General features: G+C 33.8%; 1 protein-coding gene and 1 long non-coding RNA gene across 2 annotated transcripts; one reads left to right on the plus strand and one right to left on the minus strand.

The window, feature by feature from the left end:
* Window positions 1–2761: 2761 nt before the first annotated feature.
* On the minus strand, window positions 2762–7416 carry LOC114178774. The gene is made up of 3 exons (XR_003603372.1): window positions 7250–7416; window positions 7077–7145; window positions 2762–3046 (listed from the first exon to the last, which is right to left on the minus strand). It is a non-coding gene; the product is annotated as an uncharacterized LOC114178774 (long non-coding RNA).
* Window positions 7417–11400: 3984 nt separating this feature from the next.
* On the plus strand, window positions 11401–14943 carry LOC114178771 (peptidyl-prolyl cis-trans isomerase CYP40-like). The gene is made up of 8 exons (XM_028064857.1): window positions 11401–11721; window positions 11813–12313; window positions 12603–12690; window positions 12797–12849; window positions 13331–13432; window positions 13786–13861; window positions 14468–14505; window positions 14604–14943. The coding sequence occupies exons 1-8, from the start codon at window positions 11551–11553 to the stop codon at window positions 14655–14657; spliced, it is 1083 nt and encodes a 360-aa protein (XP_027920658.1). The 5' UTR covers window positions 11401–11550; the 3' UTR covers window positions 14658–14943.
* Window positions 14944–15003: the final 60 nt, after the last annotated feature.

Raw genomic sequence — 15003 nt, forward strand, 5'->3', positions numbered from 1 at the left:
AAGAATTGAGACATTAATTGCATCATAAAAAGGAGCTATGAATACATTTAAAAAAATAGATAAGAAAAATAAATTAGAAAATACAAGTGGGTGCTCTTTGAATGAACAAGATAATAACAATATAGATATAGGTGAAAACAACAATAAAGTAAGAGAAATAATTAGTGATTATGATAACTATAACAATTTCAGTGTCAGTTTCTTCAGTCCAAAGAAGTTTCTCAAAGTTAAAGATAATAAAAATTTATTTAAGATCAACAATATCCCAAGAAAGATTAGACGAATTAGCCTTGTTATATATTGAAAAAGAAATGTTAAATAGAATTAGTTATGATGATTTAATAAATAATTTTGCATAAAAAAGCTCGAAAAATAAATTTTAAATAAAAGGTCTCATTTGGCATCTCAAACTCTTGAGTCGCCCCTGTCTCTAACTCATTATATACTAATTCAATGGATAGCCTCAGCTCCATTGCTAGTACCCCATCAGCTCCTAAATCCGCTCTCAATATACACAACATGCGATCATCGCAAAAATAAGAGAAAAAACAATACAAAATGCAAGGATGACCTAAAAATCACAAAAAAAAATGTATAAATGAAAGATATCATAAATTTCACCAATTTCACGAAAATATTAAATTAAAGTCAGTGAACTAAAGCCCAAGTACCAAACTACAAAGAAATTTCTAGACTCTAGACTCTTGCTTCTAGAAGACTAGTACATTGAATGGACGGGTGAGACTCTGCACATGTCATATTGATCCTCCTCTTATATTTCTATACAAGAAACTCAAATGGAACATCATATATCTCATATAGTACTGACATGGTTAACTTTAATAACTTCTTAAGTATGATAATCTTTCATATAATTCATATCATACCGTCAACTATAGGCTTTCTACAACTTTTACCACTCTAAGTGAGTTTGATAAGGATAGTCCACATCACAAGTCCCCTTCAATACACTTGACCTAATCCTAGATTAGCATTTTCTCATCCTAGATTAACATTTCTCTTTGGAAATAAGCTAAGGTGACAATCGTACCACACTGAACTTTCACTAGTAATCTTACATTCAAGAGATATAATTGGATTTGTGATATGACTTTATAATAGACACTCTATTTATAGCCTAACCTTTTTATTGATAAAATATTCATTTTTCCTAGTCTTCACAACTTATACATATAATTGTACTATTAAAATTTGTAGTCTTGTACAAAATTTATTTCTATCATTGTTTTTAAATTTTAACACATAACACAATACAATAATAAAATATAATTTGTTACAGGCAAAAGAAACCATTTCAATATATAAATCACCTCTACTATAAACATAAACAAAACGTCACAGTTTACCGTCCAGTGGCAAGGCTACAGACAAAACAATTTCTCTAGAAATGTAGAGTTCCCCCATCATTTCCTATTTTTCTCATTCTTATCCACAAGTTACAATATTTTCACACATACAACATCCTAATAAGCAACCCAATATGTCACATTCATCATTATGACATCAGATCTAATTATAGCTCATCTCTATATTCTTATCTTATAAGGAATTACACTTCAGTTATGTTCTCAAACAACTCACCAATTCGATAGGTTTCAAATTATATATTTTAATTGAAAATTTCCTAAATCACTCTGATATTCCACACTTTCACATAATTAAAATCTCAATTAACTTCACATCTCGAACTAGAATACAGAATAATTTCATATCTTTATCCTATGTAGGTCAATATGCAGCTACATATTCATACTCTAATATTTGAATTCAATCATATGACTTTAAAATTTGAAATGAATTTAGCTAAAACATATTGATTCTATAAAGATGACAGAAACTTACCTTAAGATGAAATCAAATTATACGATAGAATCATTCCGTCTAACCAATTCCATGACATTGAATCTTCAAGAAACAAGGAAGAGAGTCAAATTTTTTAGGGAAAATGAAGAAGGATGGGAGAATCTAACTTATGAAAATTGAGATGGAAAGGGATTTTTAGAAAATGTTTATGAGATAAGTCTCTTCAAAGGTTGTCACAATCAACAATTCTTGTATATATTTTTTCTTTAAAATGTTTATTTTTAGTAAGTGAATTTATGTTGATTTCACAAAACTCATATGTAAAGTGAGAATTACAATCTGTTTGAAAGGTGGAAATTATGATCTATTTACATATTATAATTTGGTTTTATTTTTAATAGATGAATATTTTTTTAACTCATCCATTGAAAAACATTGAAAAATAAGTATGAGGTTAAATATGGAAAAATATTTTTCAACAACTAAATCTTTATAAATTTCTCTTATAATTTGAAGTGACATCTTCAAAGTGATTTTTCATTTTTTTATTTTTTCAGTTCTTATATTCTAAAATCACTTAGTAGATATTAATTTAGAATGTAAGAAAAAATTGTAAAGATTTAATTGTCAAAATATCATTATCTATTAAAAATTTATACCTTATCTAATAAAAGCACGATAATGGTAACATAATCGTCTAAATAATTTGAGTAAGATAAATTTTGAATCAATTTGCAAGTATTTTAGTGGATGAATAACGTATATGCATATACCTGTTACTTTTACTGAAATCTATTGTTTTATTTTCGTATAGCTAATAATTATAAAATCGAATTACGGAAAATACGTTTTAAATCATTTTAATAGTTTTTTTACTAAATTTTATTTAAACAATGTATAGTTATTTATCCATATAGTTTTAAGGAAGATTGTAACGTCCCAATTAAATAGATAAAATCAATTTAAATAAACGCCACATATATTAAATATTCAGAGAGTGCGGAAAAACGGAATATGACGTACACAGTACCCCAACATATCCATAACAAAAGGAAGAGGCTCCACAGGCCTAAATGAGGCACAAAAACTCGCCAAGAGCGAGAGAAACTACTACTACTAAACTCCAAACGTTGAGGCCCCCATAGTGAGTCTGATAGTCGTCCAAGATATCATCAAACCGCAACATCTCTATTATTATTACCACTGCCAGAGATTCTCACATCTGCTCACATCAACAAAGTTGATGATCATCACAAAGGAGGAAACCACACACAATCATACAAACAAGCAAAGGGTAAGCTAGTGAAAAAGTTCTCATATCATACACTCAACATACAATTTCATATTCAAGCATAAATGGCAGACATCCACATATGAGGCACCAAACCATATAAGACACCAATACTTGACTATCCGGATACGTTCAATGAGGCACCACCACGAAACAGTGGAATTACGTTCTAGCAATGAGGCGTCACCACGAGGCCTTCGTGGAATTACACCCTTACAAGAGGCACCACCACGTGGCCTTCGTGGAATTACATCCTAGCCTTGAGGCACCACCACGTTAACCTCGTGGAATTACGTCCTGATCTTGAGGCACCACCGTGAACTCTCACCTCGAGGTTCATGGAATTAGGTTCAATAATTGAGGCACCACTGTGAACTCCCCCTAGGAGGGCCCACGAAATTATGTCCATATGATGAGGCACCAGCATGAGCCCCACTACAAGGGTCATGGGATTACGTCCTACCCAAACCTTACTCACACATAATCAACCAATCATGAAGTTCTTATGGATACCATTAACATGTCATTTAGTATACATGACCAACCACCAATCATATATCATGCCAAGCTTATCACTATTTCATTAGTTCCCACCCATAACATACATAGCACATGCATATCCACCCCCTTTATACAATAAATCAATGAACCAGTCAATCAAACAACCAACAATATTCACGAAACGAAGCATAGCCAAAACCCAAGCTATGTCTCGCTCAAGCTGGGAGTTCTCGTTCAAGCGAGAGGAGTGCTCTCGCTCAAACTGCAGACTCTCGCTTAGGCGAGACTACGACAGTGACTCTAGGCAATTTCGCGGATTCTCGCCTCTAGGCAATTTCGCGGATTCTCGCTTAGGCGAGGCTATCTTGCCTGAGCGAGACAGTTCGTCGCTCAAAAGCAGCCCCTCACCTGGGTGAAGGTTCGAGCACAAAAGTCTAGGCGAGCTTCTGTTCATGCATACATGGCAGCACACCCAACCAAAAATACATCTTTCAACCATTTCCATGCGAACCCAACTGTCAACACCCAATTTCGTCCGGATAAGAAATAAAATTTTGACTTTAATAATAATTAAAAGAAAAAAAAACACATTACAAAAAAAATCAACATTAATTTGGATGTACATGTATACTCCTATTCTTTTATTTATTTATTCATTTTTATTTTTATTTTTATTTTTGTCTTGCTTTTTATTTATCTATTTTATTTATTTTATCTTGTTTTATTTTATTTGTATTTTTATGTTATTTTTATTTTTACTTTACTATATTTTATTTTATTTTTATTTTATCTTATTTTAATTTCTCCATTTTATTTTACTTTCACACCATTTCGATTTTAGTCTCTTAAAAAATATATAAAACGTATAAAATGAAAAAAAAAAATCATTAGACTTTCTGCCATGCAAAATATACGTTATCTTGTTATTGGGGGGTTTTTGGACACAAAAAGAAAAAATGTTGGGTATTGGTGTATCACTGCAGCAGCAACCAGGGGAGGCAATGTTTGAGCATAGCAGTGCAGCTATGGCTAAAGTGCAACTTTCCATACAAAAGAAAGGGGGACATATAAGCAAAGGGGGAAAGACGAATTTGAAGATACAGTTTCACAAGATCACAGAGGGCAAGAGCAACAAAGCAAGAAAAAAAAAGAGAGAACTGCGCGAGTTGTAATGTGGGCTGAGTGATAGAAAACATAATCCACATTTACTCTGTTACTGTATGATCACCGTTCAAGCCCCAACCGAATCCCCACAGCCACGGTTTCCCTCAACCATCATCAACACACCAAAACGCCCATTCTCCATTCAGCTGCCGCAGACCAATTCCCCCAAATATCACAAACCAACCCATCCCACACGGTCACCAATAAACCATCATCACTGTTACGCAATTCCCATTTCTCATCTTCCTGTATTGAATCTGAACTCCTTTCATCCTTCACCTGCACAAAAACAACAGAAACCCAAAACTAGAACCCAAACACTCTTCACAAACAGTTATATTTTGTAGATACACGTCTTCACTCGCTTACTCGCTCACCTCATCCTCAATCTTTTTCACCACCACCGAACCGATACACCCCTGCAACTTCGATTTCTCCATTCAACCACAACCCGTTCTACATTTCTCGTTCTTCCATCAATCTCCAACCTTCACAAAAATAACCAAAATCAGGGAACCTCTATTCATCATCCTCGACCCACCGATACAATGAAATACCCAAATCCATTCATCCCACCAAGCATAAATCAGAAACAAACAAACAAGGAACCGAAACCCCCACAATTCCAGCGCCAAACACTCTCATTTTCCCCGATCAGCCGCGTCTAATCATAGCACATAGATGAATAAGGGAATAGAAACCCTCGCCGCCGGCCTCGTCGCCGACGATTCGGAGCTCTGAGCGGAGGAGTGTGGCCGCGTGATGGTTGCAGACCCAATCGCAGTGGCTGGCATGGCGGTGATGAGCTGCAGAGTCCTCGCGTGCCTCTTTTTCGTGCGGAAGAGGATGGGGGTGAAGGGGGCACTGGCGTGGACGTCAGCGGCGGCTGGAACCGCTGACGACGGTCTCCGGCAGGCGAGTCCTCGAGGCCATGAAGGGGATGAGTGCAGCCCCTGTCTCGCGCGCGTTGGAGAAGAAAGAAGAAGGAGATGCATGGTCACCGGTGTTTTTTGGTGGTGGACAACGTTGTCAACGGCGTCGTCACCGGCGTCGTCACCGACGTCCCTGGTGCGGCGAGGCAGAGATGGAAGTGGTGTGCTGGTGGTCGGTGGCCAGTGGCACGTCTCGGTGTCGAGAGAGATGGAGGGGAGGTTTTCTTTGAGCAATTAGGGTTAAGGTGTCTCATATGCCACATCCCCTTTACTCCGTGCACCCCCATGCCACTAATTACACCTTCCCCTTTTGTTTTTTTAAATGGGGCCAACCGTGCTCTTTGCACCCCTGGTTCTATTATTCACACTCCAGATCCATTTGTCTTTTTTGCTTGTTGGGACGGATTTTTGTTTTACTTCGTGCACCTCCCAGATATCATATTCCAACACCCCCATATCTCTGTCTATTATTTTTGGGCATGTTGTTGTATCTATTTTGTGTACCCCACTAACTACTGATGTACCCCTTTTTTTTATTTTCCACTTTTATCCTTCTTAAATAATATCATCCTTTTATTTATTTATTTTTTATTTTTTGAAAAAAACAAAACAAAATATTTGAAAATTATAAAAAATTGCAAAAAAATAGAAAAAAGATCAAAAAAATAAAAATGTTCTCTTTTACTTCATTGTGTATGTCCGATCGCTCGCACCGTATGACACTTATTTTCTAAAAAACACCAAAAATAATTTTCTTCCTCTTTTAGTGTCTGTCCGACCGCTCGCATCATGTGTCACATATTTTCAAGTAATTCAAAATACCAAAAAATATGAAATTTCAAAAAAATATAAAAATATCAACTTTTTTCAAACAACTACTTCTTTTTAAAGAAGTACGTAACCCTGATTTCTCATCTTTAATGAGAATACGTAGGACCAAGGTCAATCTTTGTCGGACTCAAAAATCAAAAAAATATTTTTTTTCTTTTAGTATTATTTGTCTCATTATTTTTGGGGAAAATTAATATTTCGAAAATCACATCAACTTTGCACTTTTAATTAAAGGTACCACCTTTGGGGTGGGCGCTGTAGGGTGCTAACACCTTCCCTAAGCATAACCGACTCCCGGATCCAAAAATCTGGTTTTTCGCAGACTGTCTTATTTTCATGAATTTCCATAGTTTTCCAAATATAACTGTGGTGGCGACTCCCAATCTTTTTTTAAACTCGTTTTCTTTTTCGGTTCGCCTTTACCGTCGCTATTCTGGTTGCGACACCAACAACATACTAACACATACTCGTGAACCAAAAGTAAACCAAGCAACAAAGTACTTAAAAGAACAGAAAAAGCTAGCTTCCCTTACCTTGAGTGGGAGCACTGAAGTTCACTGAGAAGAGGGGAAAGTACGGCGACTCAAACCAGTGCAGTAAAACTGGAAAACAAATGTATTACTAAGCCTACTGTTTTAGATTCAACACAAACAGAGACCAAGGCACAGGAATGGAAAGAGAAGGGTAAAGTCTAAGTTCAACTTACCCGGATGAAACCTTAGAGTGAAACAACGGTTGCTCGGAGGATGCCCTAGCAGAGCTCTACGTTCAGCTGCAAGGGGGTAGGGGAACAATCTTCTCTGAAAGTTAGCAGAATGAGGCGTTAGGGTTAGGTTTAGGTGTTTTGGACACTTCCTGGGCTGGCCTTAGGCCCAACAGATTGGGGCAGTCCCTTAGCTATTAGGACAGAGAAATAAATGGGCTTTACAAAGATATTTCAAACAAAATATAGTTACTTCTTCATTATATTATATTAGGTTAAGTAATAGAATTTGTTGTCCAATAGAAATATTTATTATCTTTGGTGTCAAATTTTTAAATATTTCCTGTCAATCTTTAAAAAAATAATTTAAATCTTTAATTACTCGGATGGTACCCATATTGATAGGAGTGTGTCAATTTGGTACTCGCGCAAAAAAAAAAATATCAATTGCGTCTCCACTTTGTCAAGGTCCCTTTCAGAAAAAAATAATTAACGCCGTTAACGGCACGTCACGTGTCACTTTCTGATTTTTTTAATTTTTTTTAATTCTTTTTTGCAATTTTTTTTGTTGCCACGTGTCAAGTCTCTATTGTGACACGTGGCAATGTTAGTTCCACGTGGTAAGATAATGCCACGTGTGACAAATGTCATTGTATTGATTTCAATTTAGTACTCATATATATCATTGTTTCAATTTAGTCCCCACTTACTTTTGTGTTTTTTGTTCAATTTTATCCCAATTTTTTTTAATAATTGGAGAACATTTTTTAAGTCATTTTTTTTATAAGATTGAAAGTAAAACAATATTATTTCTGTCCAATTCAAGACCAAATTTATTATTTGTATAAATGTTATACTAATATTTTTTTTATTAAAAATAACTTTTTAACATATTACGTTATTGTATATTATTAACCCATATCTTGTCAATGTATTTTTTGATCACTAAATTTTAATATAAATATCAGTATGTTGTAAAAATATTTATATTTAAAATCAGTATCAAAATAATATATAAACATGTAGACTACTTTCTTTTACAAAAATATACATTTGAACTTATATCTATAAAAATTTAAATTAAACTTTTTAGAAAATATGAAATTAAATTTAGTTCAAATCTAAATATTTGAATCTATAATTAATTTGATTAATCTAATAATGTAATAGGTCAAATTTTAAGGATTTTTTTCATCCCTAATAGAAAATGTTGATACAAGAGTGAAAAAATAAATGGGCGATTTTTGTTTGTGGACATACCAGAATGATAATGGCTAAAAAGTAACAAAGCTACTTATTCGTGGTAAACAATTAGATTTTAATTTAGTGTTCGAATTTCTGGCATCTAAAATTTCCAAAGTTCATACTATGATAATCTAGAAGATGACAAAAACAAGTAATAGAAAACGGAAAATCTCACAAAACAACTAATCATATTGTAAAATATGAAACTTACAAATAATTTGTTTGTCCTTAATTTTGAAGAAATGTATTCTTCTGTGATTTTGAATCCATTACAGCTAAATACGTAACGTAAAACGGTAGATGTAGAAAAAGCAGCAAGAAATTTATTTAAGCATTAGAATTGTACTGTTGGTGGGTGGTTCAAAGTTTTGTATAAAATCAAACTAAGTTTAACTTCCCTTGTGAAAAATAATATTTTGAACTACTAACCCGGTTGAATTCAAATTTTGACAATTTATTTACTATTTATTGATTTCCCTCACTCTTGTTCATGTCGTGGTTAAATAATTACTGTTTATGTTATTAATTAGGACGAGGGTTACCACATTTTATTGATATAATTGTTAAAAATAATCATTTATTAGAACTATTAGATTAATAAAATGAAAAGAATTTACATACTTGGAAAGTATTTGCTGCAAAAAAGTCTTCCTTGAGTTCCAAGAATCATTATTCCTATGAATAATTAAAATTTAATTTGATAGTATCATGAATGACTTTTTTATGGATTCCGGAATATGTTTGGAGTTAGAATATATATATATATATATATATATATATATATATATATATATATATATATATATATATATTTGATTTGTAACCTTCTCATTTTATCATGTACTCTAGATTAAATTATCTTTTTGCCCTTAATTTTTAAAAAATGTTAAATTGGTTTTCGAGTTTTCTTTTGTCTTAATTCAGTCTAAGTATTTTAAAAAGATTTAATTTGATCTTTATTGTTAATTTTGATCAAACGGTGTTAGAGTCAATGTCACAAGTTAATTTGTGATTTTTTGGATTTTTTTAATTTTTAATTTTTTTTTACAAATGTCGCTTCATAGTTGTGTTACATGTCAAAATGATTCAATTTGGTTTTTTAGTTTCAATTTAATCCCAATTTTTATAAGAATGAAGCAATATTGTTCTTCCTCAAATTGATACTCAATTTACATTTTGTATAAACTTATGTTGATATTTTTACTAAAATTGACATTTTTATTAAATATTTGTAGAAATATTTTTAAACAAACTTTTTGTTTTTAGTTTTATTATTAAACAAAGTTAAACCCCAAACATAATTTCAATAATTAACCATTTTGTCATCATATTTAAAGGAATTAAGTGTACCAAATTTAAAGTTTCGTATAAATTTAAAGTTAATTTCAAAATATTTCTATAAATATTTCAAAAATATGTTAATTTTAGTAAGAATAAAAAAATCATAAGATTTATACAAAAAGTAAATTGAGTATCAGTTTAAAGAAGGACAATATTGCTCCAATTTTACAAAAAATGGGACTAAATTGAAACTAAAAACAAATATAGGGACTAATATGGATAATTTTGACATGTGTCACAACTATGAAGTGACATATGTAAAAAATTTAAAAAATAAATAAATTTTAAAAAAATCAAAAAAATAAAAAAAAATTACAAATTGACACATGACGTTGACTTTAACATTGTTTGGTCAAATTAACAGTAATGACTAAATTGAATCATTTTTAAAAAAATAATAACCAAATTGACACCAAAGAATGAAGGACCAATTTGACACTTCTTGACAAAACATGGATCAAAAGAGGAGTTTAATCTACTTTTAAATAAAAAAAATATTAATATTTCTATGAATGTAATTAGAATAGTCCAAAACATTTCATAAAAACATAGTTTTTAGAAAAGTTATTTATAAACGAAACACAATAGGAATAACCATCGTCCAGCTAACCTTTATAGTTGGTGTTGGCAGTTGCGTTACCACTTGCAATCGGAGGTGCCACTGGTATGAGCCGCCACCAATTTCCTCTTTTTTTCATTGATGATTTTGGAGTTGTCACAGAGATTTTGTGTTGGACGTGGAATAGGAAGCATCAATCCACCAAGATGATTAATTTCGAGAATCAATTCGTAGGTGGATAAGCGGCTTAGCCACATAGTTTGCGAGTTCCACCTTCGAAAGCAACTTAATTCTCATCTTGGTGGATTGACGCTTCCCACTCCACATCCAACATGAAATATATGCGACAACTCCAAAACCATCAATGAGGAAAAAGAGGAGATTGGTGGCAGCTCAAATCGATGACACCTTTGATTGCGAGTGGCGACACAGCTGCCAACACCAATGGTAATGGTTGGTTAGATGGGCGATGGTTATTTTACTTTGGACTCGCTAGAAGAGATAAAGACGAAGAAAACTATTGACGCTAAAGATGAAACGAAATTGACATCCCTCGATCGAAACCCTATCTTTTCCTTTGTCAACATCAGCAACTTAAAAAATAATTAAAAATTACATTCAAAAATTTCACCTAGACTAACATATCACCAAGTAAAAAATGATTCACTTTTAAGTAAAAAATATTCACTTTTACCAAATTAAAGTATCATTATCATATCTATAATAACTTATTTATGGTGATAATCCACCATTCTCACAACCAACAACCTCCCTTGCATTCCTTTCCTTTTTTGTGAAAGGAAATACGACCATGAGTAATGTCTTTCCAAATTTCATCAATATTTCTTTTGATCTAAGAAATACCAGAGTACATTTTTGTTCATTTATACACATTTTTTATAATAATTTATTAAACTAAACCAAATGGAACTATTGTATTTGTTGCTTTTCCTTATTGAGGCGCAGACAAAGGGGAGAAGAAAAGGCGCGATCAGTGACACGTGGAATGGTTAACCGTATAAGTTTTGTCGCTCCCGGCACGAAAACAAAGGAGTTTGAAATTAAAAAGCGGGATTAGGGTTTTGTACTCAACTTACCTACGTGCTGCTTCATCTTCCTCTTTCCATTCTTTCATTTCTCTCCTCTTCACCTTCCCAAGATGGTGAACCCTAAATGCTTCTTGGATATTAGTATCGCCGGCGAGTTAGAGGGCAGAATCGTTATCGAACTTTTTCACGATGTGGTTCCCAAAACCGCGGAGAATTTCAGGGCCCTTTGCACTGGTGAGAAAGGCATAGGACCTAACACCAATGTCCCTCTCCACTATAAGGTCCTTTATTTTCTTCTTCTTAGTCTTATTTTCTTGATTACCTTTCCAATTCTGAAAAGGTTCTTCTTTTTTTCTGCTACTGTTAATGCAGGGAGTATGTTTTCACCGTGTGATCAAGGGGTTCATGATCCAAGGTGGCGACATCTCCGCTGGCGACGGCACAGGAGGGGAATCCATATACGGCCTGAAGTTCGAAGATGAAAACTTGGAACTGAAGCACGAGAGGAAGGGGATGCTTTCCATGGCCAATGCGGGACCCAACACCAACGGTTCTCAGTTCTTCATCACCACCACACGCACTCCTCACTTGGACGGTAAACATGTCGTGTTTGGAAGAGTTGTTAAAGGAATGGGCGTTGTTCGCTCAGCAGAACACGTTGTTACTGGTGAAAACGACCGACCCACTCAGACAGTTGTAATCGAAGATTGTGGGGAAATTCCCGAAGGGCAAGATGATGGAGTTGTTAACTTCTTTAAGGATGGTGACACTTATCCGGATTGGCCCGCAGATCTTGATGTCAAACCTGATGAGCTTTCTTGGTGGACGAGTGCTGTCGATTCTATCAAGGCTCTGGGGAATGAGCAGTACAAGGTTAAAGCTTTTGTTTATTGTGTCTGTAATTGTTGTGATATATGGTAGTAATGATTTGAGTGAAAAGTATAAGCATTTGTATTGTAGTCTCCGATCAGATACTCCTGAACAAAATAAATTATTGTTATCTTATAACAGTTTGACATGTATGCTAAATTTGTAAACTTTTACTAATTATCTTGAAAATCACAACTGTTATAATTTGATGACAGTAAATTTCTTTTATTCTAATAATTCTTATATATGAAGCTAATGTTTTACTGGTACTTACCTGTTTCTCACATAACAGAAGCAAGATTATAAGATGGCATTGAGAAAGTATCGCAAAGCGTTGCGCTATTTGGATGTGTGTTGGGAGAAGGACGACATTGACCAAGGTCAGTGCCTCTTCATTTTGGCTCTTGCTAGTGAAATATATCGGTACTTCTCTGCTTCATCCTTACTTACTATCTAACGTCTTTGCTCTTTCTTTCTACTATGCAGAGAACAGTGCTTCATTAAGGAAGACAAAATCTCAAATATTTACCAATAGTTCTGTAAGTAACCAATACTGCCAAGACTAAAATATATTGTTTAATGTCAAGGACCAGCTCAGTAAAAATCTTAAGATATTTAGCTAGAGGCCCATGAATGATTTATATCTCTAGCTTTTGCTTATTGATAGTTTTAGGGAATCATTAATGATGCATATTCTCTTAGAACAGACTGAGTGGTGATTTATTTTTAACTCGAGGATCAGGCTACTGCCTTGCGAATGCTTGTTTTATTAGTTTGTGCATGCGTTTTACATAAAACTTACTCTCAGGTTTTCAGGTTGGTTGATTTGAGAATGGAGATAATAGATATAACCATGAAAATGTATGTAAATTGTTACCTTAGTGTGTCCGGGTCTGCTAGAATCTTTCAGCCCTCTTTATTTATTTTTCCAATGTATGGCCTTCATAAAATATGTCTTGTACTCGTACTCTTCAGTCACCTTAAAACTAATGCTCTGAGTCCTGTTGTTTTATTTCTTAGGCTTGTAAATTGAAAATAGGTGATCTACAAGGAGCACTACTGGATTCAGACTTTGCAATGCACGATGGAGATAATGCAAAAGCTCTGTTTCGAAAAGGCCAGGTTAGTTGACATCTTCTGATGAAGATAACAGGCTGATGATGAGTTCTTGATACTGGCAAGTGAATTGTGTGCTCTGTAGAATGTTTTAATTTTACATTGTGCTTTTAAGTTTGAGATAATCCTTCTCAATTATTGCAATTCTATTTTTGATTTAGGCTAATTTGGATTAGATTCATGCTATTAGGTGTCTGGACTGTGTTCACATTCTTATTATGTCTGCTTATGTTAGTTGTTATACCTTTCACTATGTACTACGTAGGGGATAAATAATTCTTGTACTGTGCTAGGTGAACCACTGTGTCATGTTTCATATCTTGTATTTTGTTGTTCATGTTTTGCTTGCTTAATCTCAGGCGTATATGTTACTCAACGACCTGGATGCTGCTGTTGAAAGCTTCAAGAAAGCATTAGAGTTGGAGCCTAATGATGGTAGTTGTCTATTTAAATTCGTTGAGTGTTTATTTTATCCCTCCTGCTTCAGTTCATGTCATGCCAGTTTTGTAAAAAGTGGTTATCTTAAATCAACGGATTTGTTATTGAGGAACGAACATCCTGGGTTCTTGATAAACTTGTTCGGATTGAGAAGAATTTTCTCATTTAGGACCTTATTTTATTCATACCAGGGTTGAAGTACTTCAGGATGAGATACAATGCTAAAATGAGATCATGGTGTCGTTGGCTAGCAAACTACTATTTTCATTTCATTATGTTCGTCTTTAGTCCCTTTCAGTTTTCAGTATTTTAGAAAACATCCTGTTTAGGCAAATAAATCCTCTGAATCACATGTTTTCTGCAATCACCTGAGTCTGCATTCTGAAATCTCTTGAAAGGAAAGTAACAATATTGCTGAGAATGAAATTAATGTTTGCTTTTAAAAAAATTGTTATTTTCGATGTTATATATGAAGCAAGTAAAAAATAGAGATCCTACCAATCAATAGACCATGACTTTTGTTTTTAAAGTTTACTGATTTTGTGAAGGTAGCCTATGGTATTTTTTAATAAAGCTTAATCCACTTGCCACTCTGTTTATCAGGAGGGATTAAAAAGGAGTATGCCACTGCCAGGAAGAAGGTTAGGCATTTCATCTTTTTATTTCTTCTATCATGTTACATGCCATTTATTTCATTGTGACAAATGAAATTTATTCTGATTGCAATTTTTGGTTACAGGTTGCTGATAGACGTGATAAAGAGAAAAAGGCTTATTCTAAAATGTTCAAGTAGAGTTCCTGAAGTAATGGTGCATGCGGCTGAAAAATCAGATGTCTGTGGGGGGAATGCCAATTACAGTGCCAACATTTTCTGTTTTTTCTTGTCAGTAGTCTCTGAAAACATCTGATATAGTGTATGTTTTCAAATTTATGCTTTCTAGATTGTGAAGTTGTGACAGAGCTATCCATATCTTACATTTTGTTCTGTCAAACTCTTTTGATCATCAGCCTCTAACCGGTGATTTTTGTGTAAAAGAGAAAGGCAGATTGAGACATCTCATAACAAGACTTCCCAACAACTCACTTGCCCTGTTTTTCTTTGCTTTTATCCTCCAATGGTATATGGGCAACCAGAAACA

The sequence above is a fragment of the Vigna unguiculata genome, chromosome 3 (assembly GCF_004118075.2).
Source record: "Vigna unguiculata cultivar IT97K-499-35 chromosome 3, ASM411807v1, whole genome shotgun sequence".
Taxonomy (NCBI): Eukaryota; Viridiplantae; Streptophyta; class Magnoliopsida; order Fabales; family Fabaceae; genus Vigna; species Vigna unguiculata.

Excerpts from the sequence above, each read along its gene's own strand:
- LOC114178771 (XM_028064857.1), top strand. The coding sequence starts at position 11,551 with ATGGTGAACCCTAAATGCTTCTTGGATATTAGTATCGCCGGCGAGTTA. Across the intron at positions 12,850-13,330 it reads AAATATTTACCAATAGTTCT|GCTTGTAAATTGAAAATAGG; the intron begins GTAAGTAACCAA and ends TTTATTTCTTAG. Across the intron at positions 13,433-13,785 it reads CTCTGTTTCGAAAAGGCCAG|GCGTATATGTTACTCAACGA; the intron begins GTTAGTTGACAT and ends GCTTAATCTCAG.